Raw genomic sequence first — 15,132 nt, 5'->3', positions numbered from 1 at the left:
TTTCAGTTTTATCTGAATGATCGGGTGATGGTGCACGCTTTGATTCGGGTATAGCATTCACACTTTTCACCTGAGCAGACTCGGATGATGATGGCATGACAGACTTTCCGTCATTCACCTGTTCAGTGACAGTACTGGTCTGAATTGAAGTGGTTTTGTGTTGGTTGAGCCCAGCATTATTGCTATTATCAGGAGAGGAAGTAAGTTTGTTAAAAAGAGCAATCCGAGCAGAGATATTTGGAGTTGAAGTGGTTGGAGGAGCGACTAGAATTGAGTTTTTGATAGATGGGGTTGATGGAGTTGATGCACTTTTTAAAATGGGACGCGAATGAGTTGATTTTTTGGGTGAAGTGGGAGTAGATTTTGAATCCAAATGAGATGGATTGAAAAGTGTCGATTTAATTGAGGAATCAGAAACAAGTGAAGAAGCACGAGCAGAGGTCTGAGCAGACGGTGCAGATAGTTTTCTATTTCTTAAAGCATTCGAGTACTCTACGGCAGCAGCTTTCCTACTGGCAGCAGTCAAGGCAGATTGAGCAGCGGCAGTGCTAGTAAATGATGCAAGTTTAGCTCCATAAGATTGAGCAAGCGCGGATGACAATACCTTGACTTGTGGAGATGCAATATGTGATGTGGAATCAGAGATATTTGAAGCAGTTTTATGTCGTATGTTGGATGCAGACGCAATACTGGAATCAGTATTTGTAACTGGAGTAGATTGAATGGTATGTGCATGGCCAGGAATGGCAACAGTGGCTTTTGGTGTATGAGCTACGTATGATTTAGCTGAAGATTCTTTTTCAGTTGAGCATTTTGAGCGGGACGGCAGTGCAGAAACTGCAGATTTCTTTTTCGGCTGACTAGACTTTGAAAGATTAACGCCAGGAAGAGTAGATGGGGCTCTGAATCCGGGAGAACGAGCAGCAATTGATATTGGATTGGATTTAGCAACTGAATCTGGTTTGTTACATACATGATCCTTTTGTAGAGTTTTTTTGGTAGTATTGACAGTTCCGATTGTGGATTTCTTTGTGGCTGCAGTAGTATTGACAGACTGGGCAAACGCAGCAGATACGGGAGGATGTTTTCCTTTTTGGGCAGTAGAGGCGGTAGGCATAGTATGAGGATTCACTAGTAAATCTTGAGTACTGTCTTTAATGACCGTAGCAAGAATCTTATTGGCAGCAGTTACTTCAGGACAGGAATTGAAAATAAAATTTGTATCTTGAAGTTCAAGTGTTGGACCCTTGGTATAAGCAGCAGGTCTGCAGTTGGAAGCCATGTCCAGTTCCTGTTCCAGTTCCAGTTCGTGGTCTACCGACTCTTTATGTAATAGCAACTCATGATGATCGGTGATATGACAGTCGCTGGTAGATTTAACAGAACGATAGTATGCCAAACCACACGCCACAATAACAAGAACAAGTGCAGCATGTCTAGTTATGAATGCAAAAGATTCTAAACAAGACTGCAACTTGTGTCCGTGGAAAACACTGTTTGTATCGATATATCGTATTAGTGGTAGTATAATATAATTCCATGGCCAAATCAATAGCATAGTCGTTGTGGTAATCCAACGCAAGAGCAGTTGCTGTAGAGTTGATAATGAAATGAATAAAATACATGATACTGCCACAGTAGCAGCGAGCTGCAACAGTGCAGTAACCAGAGTGAGTATTTTCTGTGAAATGGTTGCTGTTGGAATGTTTGTTACGATTGTTTCTTGAGATGATTCCGTCTCAATAGTAATATTTCCTGTCTTGATAGTAATAATCTTGTCCTAATAGTCGATTCCTGCCAAATAGTTGCTGTTAACGACGCGAAATATAAAAACTTGAATTCGCTCCAACTGTTGAAACTTGCTGTTGCTGCCATGGCTTCTAAAACCTCGACTGCACTTAAAAGACTCATGACCGAGTACAAAGGTATTCACTTGTACTGTTCTAATTGATTCATTTCGATACTTACCCTGTGATTCTGTCTCTAGAGCTTACTCTTAATCCTCCTGATGGTGTTACTGCTGGCCCAGTCTCGGAATCTAACTTTTATGAATGGGAAGCTCTGGTTGCTGGTCCAGAAGATACTCCATATGCTGGAGGAGTCTTTACTGCTATACTCTCTTTTCCAAAAGACTACCCTCTGAGTCCTCCTACTATGAAGTTTATTTGTCCAATGTATCATCCCAACAGTAAGTACCGTTTGCTATTCCCTACTACTTTTGTCTACTGACATGAATGCATCAAATGCTTATTTCTAGTCTATCCCGACGGAACTGTTTGTATATCTATCCTGCATGCTCCTGGAGACGATCCCAACATGTATGAGCATGCATCAGAACGCTGGTCTCCTGTTCAAAGCGTCGAAAAGATTCTACTATCTGTTGTGAGCATGCTGGCAGGTAGGATCTAGTAGACATTCTGCTATTGCCATGATTTGTATTCACTAGTTGCTAATCCCTCACTGGCTATACCATTTAGAACCCAATGACGAGGGCGGTGCTCATGTGGATGCATCTAAAATGTGGCGTGAAGATCGCAAGCAGTTTGATGAGATTGTTCGTCAGACTGTCAAGCACACTTTAGGACTATAATGACTAATATATTCATTGAATGTTCAATCCATCTGGTTGTTTGTCTGTCGGTAAGCATAACATGACTGTTTGCTGTAGAATCCCGTCGAACCTGAAGACGTTTTTAATTCGCCATACGTAAAATGGAATACTTGTATTTATCCTGCAGTGATTGTTTTTGGAATAAATAACGGTCAACTATTCAGCTTTCCTATTCAAGATTGACTTGAATAGACAATCTCCATACAATATAAAATATAGATTTGAGCTGTTTTTCACTTTTAGTAGTTGTACAATCACCAGATTCGTGCATTGCGATCCACATATTGGGCTTGACTGTTTCAACTTGTGTCCTAAAATATCACACACATACTTGTTTTAGTTCAAGATTGTATATATCAAAAACACGACTGTTTCCATGCAAATCATTCAATGTTTTCCTGTAATATCTGAATGAAGGGAGAGTTGGAGATTGAACAAGTGCGGAATCTATTGAAACTGCGATTTAAACATTTGTTCAATGACAACAAAAATGAACTGAAAAAGCAATGTTGTAACAGTGAATTAGGTGGAAATTGACACGAATGATTTCATGAAACTGACTGTTTATTATGCACTTTTATCTAGTATTCCATTTTGCGTGAATACAGCTGTGAAACGGTCTTGTATCAATCTGAATTCTATCAAATAGTATCGATGAAGCTGCATAACCCTTTACCAGAATCTCTTGATGTGCAATGCACAAAAGCTGCTTCTATTTTAGAACACTTTGCTAAAGGAACTACAAAGTTGGATTCTACTTTTATTCCTTTTAAAATTCTAGAAAAGGCTCGTGGGTAAGAGTTGAATCTACTTTTATTGTTGAGAGTTTGGAAACCAGAGTTTTCAAGACCAGCACATGTGTTGGTAACAATGACTTTGGTAGCCTTGATTTGTAAACCATATTGTGGGCTTTAGTAGTCCAATTGAGGCTTGAATTCTTTACATTCTTATCTCATGCAATACTATCTGTTTATGTATTGGTTTATGCACAATGGTTGCTCATGCTGCATTATTGGGTGGTTGAATTCAACCAACGTGACGCTTGCTACTTGAATGTACAGGTGTTGCGTCCAATTATCAATGTCAGTGGAGTCATGGATTCCATCCACCATTTCAATATTTAAACTATGTACTAATTTTTAATCACCATCTCAACCCTTGCTAGAATTGCCATCATCACAATAGTAAAAGCTGGATTTCTTTGGTCTGGTCGTGCTGGATCTGGCCTTGTCGTAGCCCGTCTTCCCGACGGCTCATGGTCTGCTCCATCTGCAATCATGGTTGCAGGTGCAGGCGTAGGGGCTCAAATCGGTGCTGAAATCACCGATTTTGTTTTTGTTCTCAACAATGCTGCTGCCGTACGATCCTTTAGTCATAGTGGTAATCTCACTTTAGGCGGAAACATGTCCGTTGCTGCTGGACCGACTGGTCGTACAACCGAAGCTGCTGGAAGTATGAATATACTGTGAATTTCACCAATCCCATTGAAATGGATACTCATTTAACTTTTATATTAGTGATTGCCGATCTTGCACCTATTTACTCGTATTCAAAATCTAAAGGCTTGTTTGCTGGTGTGAGTCTGGAAGGTACTGTGATCATCACTAGAAATGATGCCAACAAGGCCATGTATGGGAAAAAAGTAAGCGCGTTGGATCTTTTATCAGGAAAAATTCCCCCTCCGGTAGAAGCTGGACCTTTATACCGCATGCTTAGTCTCTCTCGTTTTGCAAACATGGGCCAGTCGAATAGTAAAATAGAATGTTTAAATTCACCCCAAGGTGGTGATGATGCACATGCAGATCTAGGATCATCACAGTCTACCTCGAACGATGTTGTGAGAAAAACAAGTGCGAGAATGTCGGAAACTGAACGGGCTGCTAAAGCCGAAGCCATCAAAGCGAGGTTGGCAGCCGGTTCTACACTAAAACGGTCTCACGATTCATCTCATCAAACCCTACCGGAATACGCATCTGAAGGGTCTATATCTCGCGTAGGTCCTGCTCCTATTTCATCTACTTCATCATCTGCATCTAAGCTCAACGATTCGCCATTTAAAAGTGCCAAACCCTCGCAAAAATCACCACCGCTTGTAAAAGCCAAACCGGAAATGAAAAAATCCATTGCACTGTTCGATTTCACTGGCCAGCGCCAAGGCGATTTGCAGTTTCGTCAAGGTGATATCATTTGGATCATCAAATCTACACCTAGCCAAAACGATTGGTGGACTGGAAGATGCGGTAATTCTGTAGGTGAATTTCCAGCAAATTACGTCAAAGTAGAGTGAATTTGCTCAACCAGTGGTCTGATTTATACATACTCATGGGTTATATTCAATCCAGAGCCATTTTGTTTTTGATGTGGGTTTAATGCAATTGACAATTGGCACAGTTTTTTTCAATAAATTTATTTGATTGCTATATTCAACGCAAGCTTAAGATTTATTTTTCAACTCGGCATGTATTGCCTTGGTAGTCTTGACATTAAAACATGTTATACCCTCGGAATTTCAATGCTCCCCCATCGCCCTCCACCTACTTCACCACCAGCAAACCCTGAGCTCATTCCAGGCACAACCAGTCCACTGTCTAGCCCATCTCGCTCTATATCCCTTTTAAATCGCAGATATGCCAACACATTCTTGAAATGCGTAGCAGTTTGCTGAGATACTTTTTTGGACCGTTCACGGAAAATCGAAACAGGAGGTTTAGAAGTGTTCAAAGGACCACCTATACCACCAGTATTTGTACTCAGTCGGCCATTTAGATCCGTATCTTCCTCATCCTCTGCGCCATTGCAAGCTCCCAGGTTGGTTTGAATCAAATCAACCAATGATGAAATGTACTTGACGCTTACAGCTTCGTTGCGATCGCTGAAAAACCATATGTAGCGTTCAAGAATCTCGACAAAAAGTTCGACATTGACAGATGGGTCCATGACTGAATCTGCGATTTTCAGCGCTTTTTGCAAGCATTCAAGGACTCGTCTAGCATCTCTGTAAGCAGGCTTGCCTTCTTCTCGTTTCTGACATTTGGTTCGGATTGGACCAGAAGTCGAAGACGTGACGGTAGAAAGCAAAGCTGAGCTAGATCCATTTAGAACCGTATCGACTTGTCCTGCATCAGCCCAGAACAAATGACTGAGAAGCACAACTCCCCGACATTGATCCACTCTTCTCAAAAGTCTTGAACAGTGCACAGCGCATTTGGTAATCAAGGTTTCGTAGTTTTCATATCCGAATACCGTTGTACCGTATAGTGTGCCCATGATCTGAGTAATGGCATTGACTTGAGCTTTGGATTCTGATACAGACTCCTCATATACAACCAACGCCTGGACAAAAAACTCGTAGCACATTTCTTCTTGGTGCATTGAATCGGAAACCTGGGCTGCAAGAAGATGGAGACGAAGCGATACATCGGGTGGGGACATGAGACCGTGCCCAATACGAGGAATAGTCGATGAAGCTGAACCGTAATCATCTTTAAAAAGAGGCTTATACCCATCATCGTCGCTAAAATGCTCTTGAGCTCGACTAAGTGAGGTGATGGTTTCGTGAATGGTTTTCAAGATTTGTGGAACAAGATCGCGAGGGTTTGTAGCATGTCCAGTCAAAGCCATTGATTCTGCAGCAAGGGTTGCGTTCCAAGGTGCATAGTAACACTTGCGAGCAAGTTTAATTAGGCATGTCACGAGTGGAGGCAAAGTGAATCGGATTCGAATATCACCCCCCTCTCCAAAATGATTACGAGCAACCACTAAAAGCTTATACTCTTGATCTAAAGAGTTGTCATCTGCTCTAAAGGTGTGGATTAGTTTTGCTAGGTAGGTTTGTTCCTCGCGCGCATCTTCCCAGTCCAAAGGAATATCGGGCTCATTGGATGCATAGCGTGATTCATCAACTCTAGATACGACAGAGGAAGGGCCAGAGAGTTGACCATGAGGTTTAGGTTTGGCTCCAAACAAGCCACCATCGATCTGATCACGAACCATAATGGTGCCAATCTCTCCCAATATAAAATTGACACCCTCGATTGTTGTGATTTTAAAGTCATCATGAACAGCTGCACGAAGAGCGTGTGTAGCAAAGGCATGAGCAACTTGACGGCGAATGCCATAGGGTTGGAGAAACAGTAGCTTGGTGTAATTTCCACCCAAGCATACGCCCGATGAGCTAGCATCCGATGCATCCTCGCTATCGTGAGTAGAACTTGAAGGGAAATCCAAGATACGCAGCACATTGGAGTTGTACGTTTGTACAGGCCCCAGGAGCAGCTGCAGCAGCAATGATTTAGTTTTTGAATCTGTCAGGGTTAATTCATCAACCAACAGAGCTTCCTGGACCTTTGTTTTGGCAATTCCAAGAACCTTGTCAATGTGACCCAATTCATCAGGGTAACAATTGAGCGATAGGTTAGCGAGAGAAACCAACAATGCGATGGTATCTTGCAGGGTGAACTCGGGTCTTGCTTTGATCAGTTCGGTAATCTGTGTCCAAAACACATCAAACAGTTTTACATCATCAGGGATACCACTGATTGTTTGAGCATCTTTTGCACCAGTAGCTTCTTCCCGAGCACGGGCAGCATATCCAGAAAAACGATCAATCAGACTAATCACAATCTGTTTTACATTCACAGTGCGCTGCAACCTGGCGGTAGCAGACAAGAACATATCCAGACATCTTAGATGAAAGTCGTCAGGAAATACTTGAATAACAACCTCCATCAAATATTCCTGAGCAATTACGTCCCGACAGCTGACAATTTCCTCAAGAAGTTGAGGCATGATATTTCCTTGATACATGGCAAGACTCAGATCTTCCAGCTGGCTCAGACGAACAAGGTTTGATCCAACAAGCAGTCGAAGCTCCTTGCGTTCAATCTCACGTTTTTCTCTATCGCGCGAATGCCCTTGATGCTGTAAACGCACCCACAGTTTATTCATCTCAATAAAGTTTTGAAGAACAAAATGAATCGAGTCATCGATGCCACCATGAGGGGATACATGCTGGTCGGATCCATCAGGAAGAAAGTCGCGAGTGAGTCCGCTGAGATAATAACGCAGAAACAGACCACGAGTTGGATGCTGAACGCCGCGAGTCATGTCAAGCATATCTCGCATGAGTTCTTTAATAGGAGGAATGTCTTGTTCTTCAGGTTTCTTTTCTTGGACTGTTTCTGTCAAGGATGGATCATTTGGAGAAACGTTTTCCTTGTCACCGCCCGAATCAGAGGGTTTATCCACTATAGAAAATGTTTCTCTAGAAACTCGCATATAGACGGCACCCACAGTGATCATGAGATAGAGTCTTGGGATTATATTTGCAGCATACTGCACCAGTTCGTACAGATCTGACAGATGGTGACGACCCGATACATGCGTTTCGTAAAGATAAGTTGACAAATGTCTAATTTCATCAAATATGGCCATGTCTAGATTTGGACAAGACAGTGATTAGTATGCGATTGCAACCATGACGAGATGAGATGGACATGCGAGTTAAATCATACATAGCTCGTAGTAGTATTTTGGAGTGAGAACAGAAGTGCGTAGTTCAGCCAGCATAGTTGAAGCATGTTTGAGAGCATCCATGAGTTTGTTGGTGTTCTAAAATGAATAGAATAGAATGAATAGAATGAATATCTGTTCATGATAATATGAAAGTGATAAACCCAACTCATGACAAGAACAATGAATCCAATTCCAACACACTCCAACAGCAGTGCTGTTCTTACTAGACATCTTCGCATATGATAAGATTGGACTTTAACTACACCAAGGGCTTCTTCTAAAGCCCGACCTTGATCAAGGACAGGAGGAGTTATGGCTCCAGAGCCAGACACACCAGTAACACTCCCAGGATTTGAATTGATAGAATAGGTGGACATGATAGTAGTAGATCCTCTCACTACCAATGACTGTGGTGACCCTATGCAAAGCTTGAGCAAGCGTGAGCAAGCGTGAGGAATTCAACTTTGACTTTTGATTCAACTGACAGTTTGCTGTCCAATCAAACTCATCGTCATATTCTACGATTGGCTCAATACTTTTATAAAATACATTCTTATAAATTCATTTCTTGATTCTTGTGCTTTATCATGATTCATTCACATCCCTTTGGTCGCTCTTGTCCTGCTAATCCAAGGCATAAAATTAAACTGCCATCCATCGTATCTCGTTTGGATAATCCTATGATGGTACCCATAGATCCACATGATGAATCTGTATATACACTTATTCAACATTCTCTCGCTCCTACTCGCTCGTCTAAACAATTGTATCGTTCAAGTTTTGCTGATTCAGTGCGTGCTCAACTTAAAGCTGCACGTCAACCATCTAAGCTTGTACTAACTTCTCGGTCTAGTACAGCTGTTTTGGATGCAAAGGTTACTCATCCTAGTCGTGGATATTCCTCAAAACGACTGCCTCCAATACTCGCGTCTGCTAAACTACACGAGCGCGATGTGTCTGCATCACGTCGCAACGGTAATGCTTCAGTACTGACACTAGTATAATTTATCTTGTGGTATTGGCTCTAATATTTCCAATGTGAAATAGGAACAAGTGATCAAGGTGTAATGAGTACTACTGGCGGTTTACAGCCGCATTCACCACTAAAAAAACATGGCTCATCACAACCGTCATTGTGTCCCTTGGTGAACAAAAAAATCCCACCTTCTACCATACACCATAGATATGAAATTGAACGACCTTGTTCATCTAATCCATCAAGAAAATTAATACACGACAAGGTTGCACCTGCAGCAGAAGGAATACCTCGATACAACTCTGGCAAAAAATCTGCCATTGATAATACAACTGTATCTTTTATAGATCCACATCACCCACCACCAAAACATGGCAACAACTCCACAAATCATCATTTCGCTGCTTCACTGTCCCAACCAGATAAAATAGACAACAGTGTACGTGCTATGAGTGATCAGGAGAAAATGGGAATCATCAAAGGTTTAAAGGTAAATTTAAGCAAGGCCATGGCGCAATATGGAAAACTTCCAATTACTCATGAAACACCACAACGATTACAGCGGTAAGTCGGATTGGACTGAATCTATGATTTAAATGGTCGAGGTTACAAGTACTGACATTGGGTTTTAATATAAATAGGAAAAGAGCACTAGAACAAACAATATTTGAATTGGAAAGAGACATTGAGATGATCAGTAATGGACAACATATCCTGATTGAGCAATAGCAGTATGGACTGGGTCAGAAACAGTTTTAAATACCAAAACTAAAATCAATCGCATTTTATATTGTAAATCTTGCCCAATAAAGTGTGGTGTTTAATAATATATCGAATATCATCAAATTTAGCAGAGCTCTGATATTATCAATCCATTCAGGTTTTATCGTCTTTGAGATTCTCTGAATAGAGTATAGGCAGTTTTGCGCACTGCAGGAACACGAATCCATGCTGCCACTGCGCCTACACAAGCAACGATATTCATTCCCACTGCAATCTAATCAAAATACAATTAATACACTGCTCATGAAATGCACAAGATTAATGAAATTAGTACCAAATAAGGCTGCTGGAAAGCCTTTTTGATTGTCTTGTGACGAAAGTGTTGCATGGCAAGTGTTCCGCCAATCCATCCTCCAGCAAGTGCAGATAGCTGCAGATCCGACTCTTTAACTCGCCATCCCTTGGTACTTGCCTGATATTTGTCATAGTAAAATAATCCATACGCTCCCACATTGACTAGCGTGAAATAACCAGCAATGGCAAGCATGAGATTTTGTGGAACTGAAAGTGGTGGGTCTACAAAGTCATAATACCCATATACATGAGGTGTAAAAAACATTTAAAGGTTAGATGCAACTTGACAAGAGTTGGCAGAAATGTAACTTGAAATCAATGTTTTCATACAAGAGCGAGTAGAAAACTTTTTCGATAAAGGAATGCATTGATGGCCTGCCTGTCTAGTAAAAACAGAGGTTGTGGACAAGAGCCGATTAGCAATTGTACTCATGATTGTCGTTGCACAATTTTGAAAGAAATTTGAGAATTATTGGTCGATTTTTTTACAGCCGCATTCACGTCAAATGGATTACTAAATAACAGTGTCATGAACTGATTGACAATTCAGTGGTATTGTTGTTGGTGATTGACATGCATGGTTGTATTACTGACATGTGTCATGATTGTTGTTGAACTAGATTGCGATCGTATTCGTGACTCAGAATACAACATATCGATTGCAATACATGAATGTGGGTTCAAACTTGGTGATCGTACAATGCATGATTACTAAGAGTGCACAAAGTGTAAATTCAACATTATAGTATGATTGTGTATCATATGATGATCGTTGTATATCAAACACGTAGTTAATGTGTAACAAACCAACCGAATATGTAACTATTATTTTTCCGAGGCAAGCAAAGTCACCGCAGGATGAATACAAGTGATCCGTTATTTTACGCAAATACTGTAGTAAAAGGGAGCGTTTGCGGTTATACAACACATTTTTAAAGGGTACGCTTTTCAAGAACCTGATAAAGGGTTGTAGGTGCACGATATATTTGGTATAGATATCAAATTGATCAATATGATACTATGAATAGGGAGAAGCATACTGTTTAGCTTGATATTGGCTCACTACAAGCAATCCAATAGCCCTGTGTCGTTGGTTGACCTAAAAGGGTTAGGGTTGCTATACAAAAAGTATAAATACAATACATTCAGTCCTATAATCGACACCAGTTTAAATACTCTACTTTTCCATCCATTGTTTGAACACATTCACAATCTAATGAAATTCATTGACATTTTATTCATGCTGGCTGCGGCAGCAACCGCTAATGCAGCACTGGTTCCAGCTGGTGGAGATGTCCCATCTCAAGCACCTGACACCTCCAATCAAGCATCCGGAACAAGTAAATTTGGTGCAAGCACTCCCAGTCAAAACTTGCAACAACCAGTTGATCAATCCGATACAAGCACTTCTGGACAAAGACAAAGACACCCAGCTGATGAGTCCCATCCAAGCACTTCCAGACAAAGTCGAAAGGATTCAACTGATGAACCCCATTCAAGCACTTCCAAAAAAGGTCAAAAACATTCAACTGGTAAAGCCAAGTCAAGCAGTGCAGATTTTGAGCCAAAGACTCTAGTAGACGAAGAAATTCAGCAAGAATTCGATGATCTAAAAGAAAAAGTTAAATTGCTTCAAAAGAAACAAAAGGAAAAGTGCAAATTTTATCTCGATAGTGTGAAGGAAAGAATGGAACAAGGATCAGCATCAGCAAATGACCGAGAGAAATCTGGACTAAAACACAATCCAAAGGTTGAAAAGCGATTGAAAAAAGAGTGTCAAAAAGCAATACAAAAAACAGAGGCTTTTAAAGAAGAATTAATCCAGTTTGCGATAAAGCATGGCTTGATATTGAATTTGAATTGATGATGCGCCAATGAATTTGATTTTGAATAAATTTAGACTTTCTGATGTGTTGATATCTGTCGAGTATTGTGAATGAGTCAACAACCATACCATTGATTGCGTGCTGCATGTTTGTACGGATATGGTTTGTCTCCATCAAATCATTACACAATCTGTATCTCAGCACTCGTTTATTCAAAATAAAATGTATTCAACCACATGTTCAAACATGTTTGGCTACAGACAGTTTGTGGGATGAACTGCATATCATCGACTGAGCTACACTGCATGATCTACTATGCCATTGATACACACGTTCAATTCAGCAATGCAGCTGTATTACAATGCTGACAACTATCTGAACCAATTCAGTACAATATGTTACAACTAAATAGATTCCATTGACACATCAACAGTCATGCATACCGATTGTTGAACATGCTCGTGTTGGTTGGTGTGCATTGATACAAGTTGTCAAAGCCAACCAACAAATCACTATATCTGTACGGATTGTGTACCATGGCATATGTTTGAACAGATACTGCACGAATCATTGTCATTTGGATTGAATAATCAACAAATACCATTGTGACTACACATGTATGCATATCTGAATGGGTTACAGTCGAGTGTGTTGCATTTCATGACACTCGATTGAAATGTCATGATTGGATATTTTTCCAAATAGTAAAATGGTATCTCGTAAAATTGTTGAAATGCACTGATTATGGGATTGGATAATCAATTGGATACCACTGCTCACTTTGTTGGTGGCGCACAGCGTTGATCGTTGTATAGTTGTCAATAATGTCCAATTGCTCCTGCATTATACGGCAGAATCTTGCATTGTTCAAATTTTAGCACAGTATATGACTTTACCAGATTTCAATCCCAACATGACTGTTAGTTTGGTAACTGCCGACTTGACTTTGGTAACCATATGTTGATATATCAGCAATCTGTTGTGTTGTGCTGATGTAGATTGATTACTATAACCTATTGCTGCACGATCTTGTAAAGCATGTATTTTCTGCATATGGTTGACCCAGCTATGTTGCTGATTGTGAACCACAGTGTTACATTGTATATCCATGTTGTTGGAAACCGAGTTTTTCAAGTCATTGTGTTGTGCTGATCATTTCTGTCAATGTGATTTGTGCTGCTATAAACTCGACCTGCATTGCCGATCAAGACACATGTCTGCTTGACAGACTTGCATGAAATACATCCGTGACCTAAACACCACATACATTCAGTCGTGGATTTTCAGATCCAGCATCTTCGGTCCAGTTGGCATTGCAGTGGATGGACAGTATAGTGGTACATTGACCAAGTATGAGTGATGTATTCATCGTGTATTTGATATCAACATTGACATCACAGCGTTCCAATGTTTGTCAGTCGGGTTGTGTATCAACATCGACACTTGTTTGACGGCTGTCCAACAGCTGGTTTTAAGTCTGGGTATGTTGCAACCATTGCATACACTAGTAATTGGACTGCTTCATGATCAGGCCGAGTCGTGGTAAACTCACCTTTTCCAGCTACTTTCGACTGTAGTCATGGCTCGATTACAATGTGCAGCAGTCTGCAGCAACACATTCCATACATTCCAAACATTGATAATACGTCATTAAAGTGGTGTCTGTGTGATTGATATGGTCCGATTGACATGATCTCGGTTAACTTTGATGTCGAAACATGTATGTATTGGTTCAAAATGTTTGAAAATACCTTGAACAGTCGCGACTTGATCAAATCTAGCAATGCGCAATCATCACTTGGTATCAATGTCATTGACATATATAGCGACTGCAACAAATAAAGTGCCCGTTTGAAGTGTATCAATGCATATGTCAAACACATACTTGTTGTGACGGCCAACTGTATGACCCGAGTCACTCTGTCGCTTGTATTCACCTGGCAGATCCAAATAGTAAGACTCGTCAATGTTTGCATTGATGAATGTGTTGTTCGTACGGTCAACTATCCAGTCGTGAATGTTACAGTTGCTGATGGCCGCTAATGTTGATAATATGCTTAATCAAGTGAGCCCGAGTATCGATGCGTAGGTTTCGTGCAAGTTATTCCTTGAATTTGTTGGAACTGTATTGCCACGAGTCTTGCTTTGGACTTGCCGATTGATCCGTCGATTTGTCCGTCAATCTTGTGGTCAATGTCTTGACCCATTTTGTATTGGTGGTATGTGTTACACTGTCCATGTGTTGTTGTGAGTTGACGAGCTCATTTATGCATCTGCTGGTTTCCAAATATCTGATTTTGAATATTGCATGGTTTTTTGCCAGAAATGCGGTACTACTATATCAATGTATTGTGCCAAGAACTTTGCAATCGAATGGCTTGGTCAGGGTCATACATGACTGAATCCAGTCGATTTGGTCTTGGATTACTGATGTTTGTGCAGTTGGATCCACGATTTGTCTGCAGTTGATTGTTTGATATTGGATTGTGTCGGATTGACTAGAGTATCAGTAGCCTTGCTCGAGTGTTTAGAGTCTCATAAACCAATCAGTTTTGATTGATTGGTTACTTGTGGATCGACTTGGCTCGATTGACTGCGTTCTATCGAGGTTCCACAGTTCTTGTTCGGTCATCCATCTGGACACGTCGAGGTATACCCGTTTCCAGTGTTTTCAATGACAGTGATCGAGTCTTTTCCAGTTGGGACACTCGATTCTATGTTCATTTCTCAACTGATTTTGTTGGTTGAGTTGTTTCGAGTCTTGTGGCATGCTCTGTGTGTCGACATGTGTTCCACTGCTGTGAATTCAGTCATTTTCAGTATTGTCCATTATATGAGCATTGTTGTATATACCCATGACTGCTTTCTGAAATACTGTTGGTGTGGGTAACAAAACAATGTAGCTTAACAGCGTAAACCTGCATTCATCACGATATACAACAAACCTTGCCGTTTCGATGTTATAGAATGTGTATGCCTTTGATTCCGGTTAGTACCCAACCCCGACGCATACTGTCATCCCAGAGTCAATTTCTCGAGTGACGATACTGGAAAAAGTACATGTGCCTGACATCCATCTGGACGTAGGTGAGCCATAACTGACTCGGATACATACCATAGCTCGTAAG

At 40.8% G+C, this 15,132-nt stretch overlaps 6 protein-coding genes across 6 annotated transcripts; 4 read left to right on the top strand and 2 right to left on the bottom strand.

Annotated features, from left to right (window-relative positions):
* Positions 1-1,873: 1,873 nt before the first annotated feature.
* On the top strand, positions 1,874-2,590 carry BATDEDRAFT_9361 (E2 ubiquitin-conjugating protein UBC7; the record flags this gene model as incomplete). The annotated part of the gene is made up of 4 exons (XM_006676437.1): positions 1,874-1,925; positions 1,988-2,188; positions 2,258-2,398; positions 2,478-2,590. 4 exons carry the CDS (start codon positions 1,874-1,876, stop codon positions 2,588-2,590), a joined length of 507 nt encoding a protein of 168 aa, XP_006676500.1.
* A 675-nt stretch (positions 2,591-3,265) lies between these two features.
* Positions 3,266-4,898, top strand: BATDEDRAFT_9413 (uncharacterized protein; the record flags this gene model as incomplete). Its single annotated transcript, XM_006676447.1, has 4 exons — positions 3,266-3,405; positions 3,777-4,063; positions 4,129-4,471; positions 4,517-4,898. The coding sequence occupies 4 exons, from the start codon at positions 3,266-3,268 to the stop codon at positions 4,896-4,898; spliced, it is 1,152 nt and encodes a 383-aa protein (XP_006676510.1).
* A 518-nt stretch (positions 4,899-5,416) lies between these two features.
* Positions 5,417-8,430, bottom strand: BATDEDRAFT_693 (retromer subunit VPS35; the record flags this gene model as incomplete). Its single annotated transcript, XM_006676404.1, has 7 exons — positions 5,417-5,635; positions 5,723-6,146; positions 6,276-6,513; positions 6,598-7,774; positions 7,883-8,046; positions 8,125-8,221; positions 8,350-8,430. Coding segments are annotated over 7 exons (2,400 nt in total), but the record flags the coding sequence as incomplete, so codon positions are not given.
* A 282-nt stretch (positions 8,431-8,712) lies between these two features.
* BATDEDRAFT_22656 (uncharacterized protein) lies at positions 8,713-9,830 on the top strand (the record flags this gene model as incomplete). The annotated part of the gene is made up of 3 exons (XM_006676534.1): positions 8,713-9,100; positions 9,173-9,665; positions 9,743-9,830. The coding sequence occupies 3 exons, from the start codon at positions 8,713-8,715 to the stop codon at positions 9,828-9,830; spliced, it is 969 nt and encodes a 322-aa protein (XP_006676597.1).
* Positions 9,831-9,984: 154 nt separating this feature from the next.
* Positions 9,985-10,443, bottom strand: BATDEDRAFT_86568 (uncharacterized protein; the record flags this gene model as incomplete). Its single annotated transcript, XM_006676811.1, has 2 exons — positions 9,985-10,098; positions 10,159-10,443. The coding sequence occupies 2 exons, from the start codon at positions 10,441-10,443 to the stop codon at positions 9,985-9,987; spliced, it is 399 nt and encodes a 132-aa protein (XP_006676874.1).
* A 975-nt stretch (positions 10,444-11,418) lies between these two features.
* On the top strand, positions 11,419-12,042 carry BATDEDRAFT_86533 (uncharacterized protein; the record flags this gene model as incomplete). The annotated part of the gene is made up of 1 exon (XM_006676928.1): positions 11,419-12,042. One exon carries the CDS (start codon positions 11,419-11,421, stop codon positions 12,040-12,042), a length of 624 nt encoding a protein of 207 aa, XP_006676991.1.
* Between the last annotated feature and the right edge of the window lie 3,090 nt (positions 12,043-15,132).

Source organism: Batrachochytrium dendrobatidis (assembly GCF_000203795.2).
Source record: "Batrachochytrium dendrobatidis JAM81 unplaced genomic scaffold BATDEscaffold_2, whole genome shotgun sequence".
Taxonomy (NCBI): domain Eukaryota; kingdom Fungi; phylum Chytridiomycota; class Chytridiomycetes; order Rhizophydiales; genus Batrachochytrium; species Batrachochytrium dendrobatidis.
Note: the sequence above shows the minus strand (reverse complement) of the source record. Positions and strands in the feature narration are given on the sequence as shown.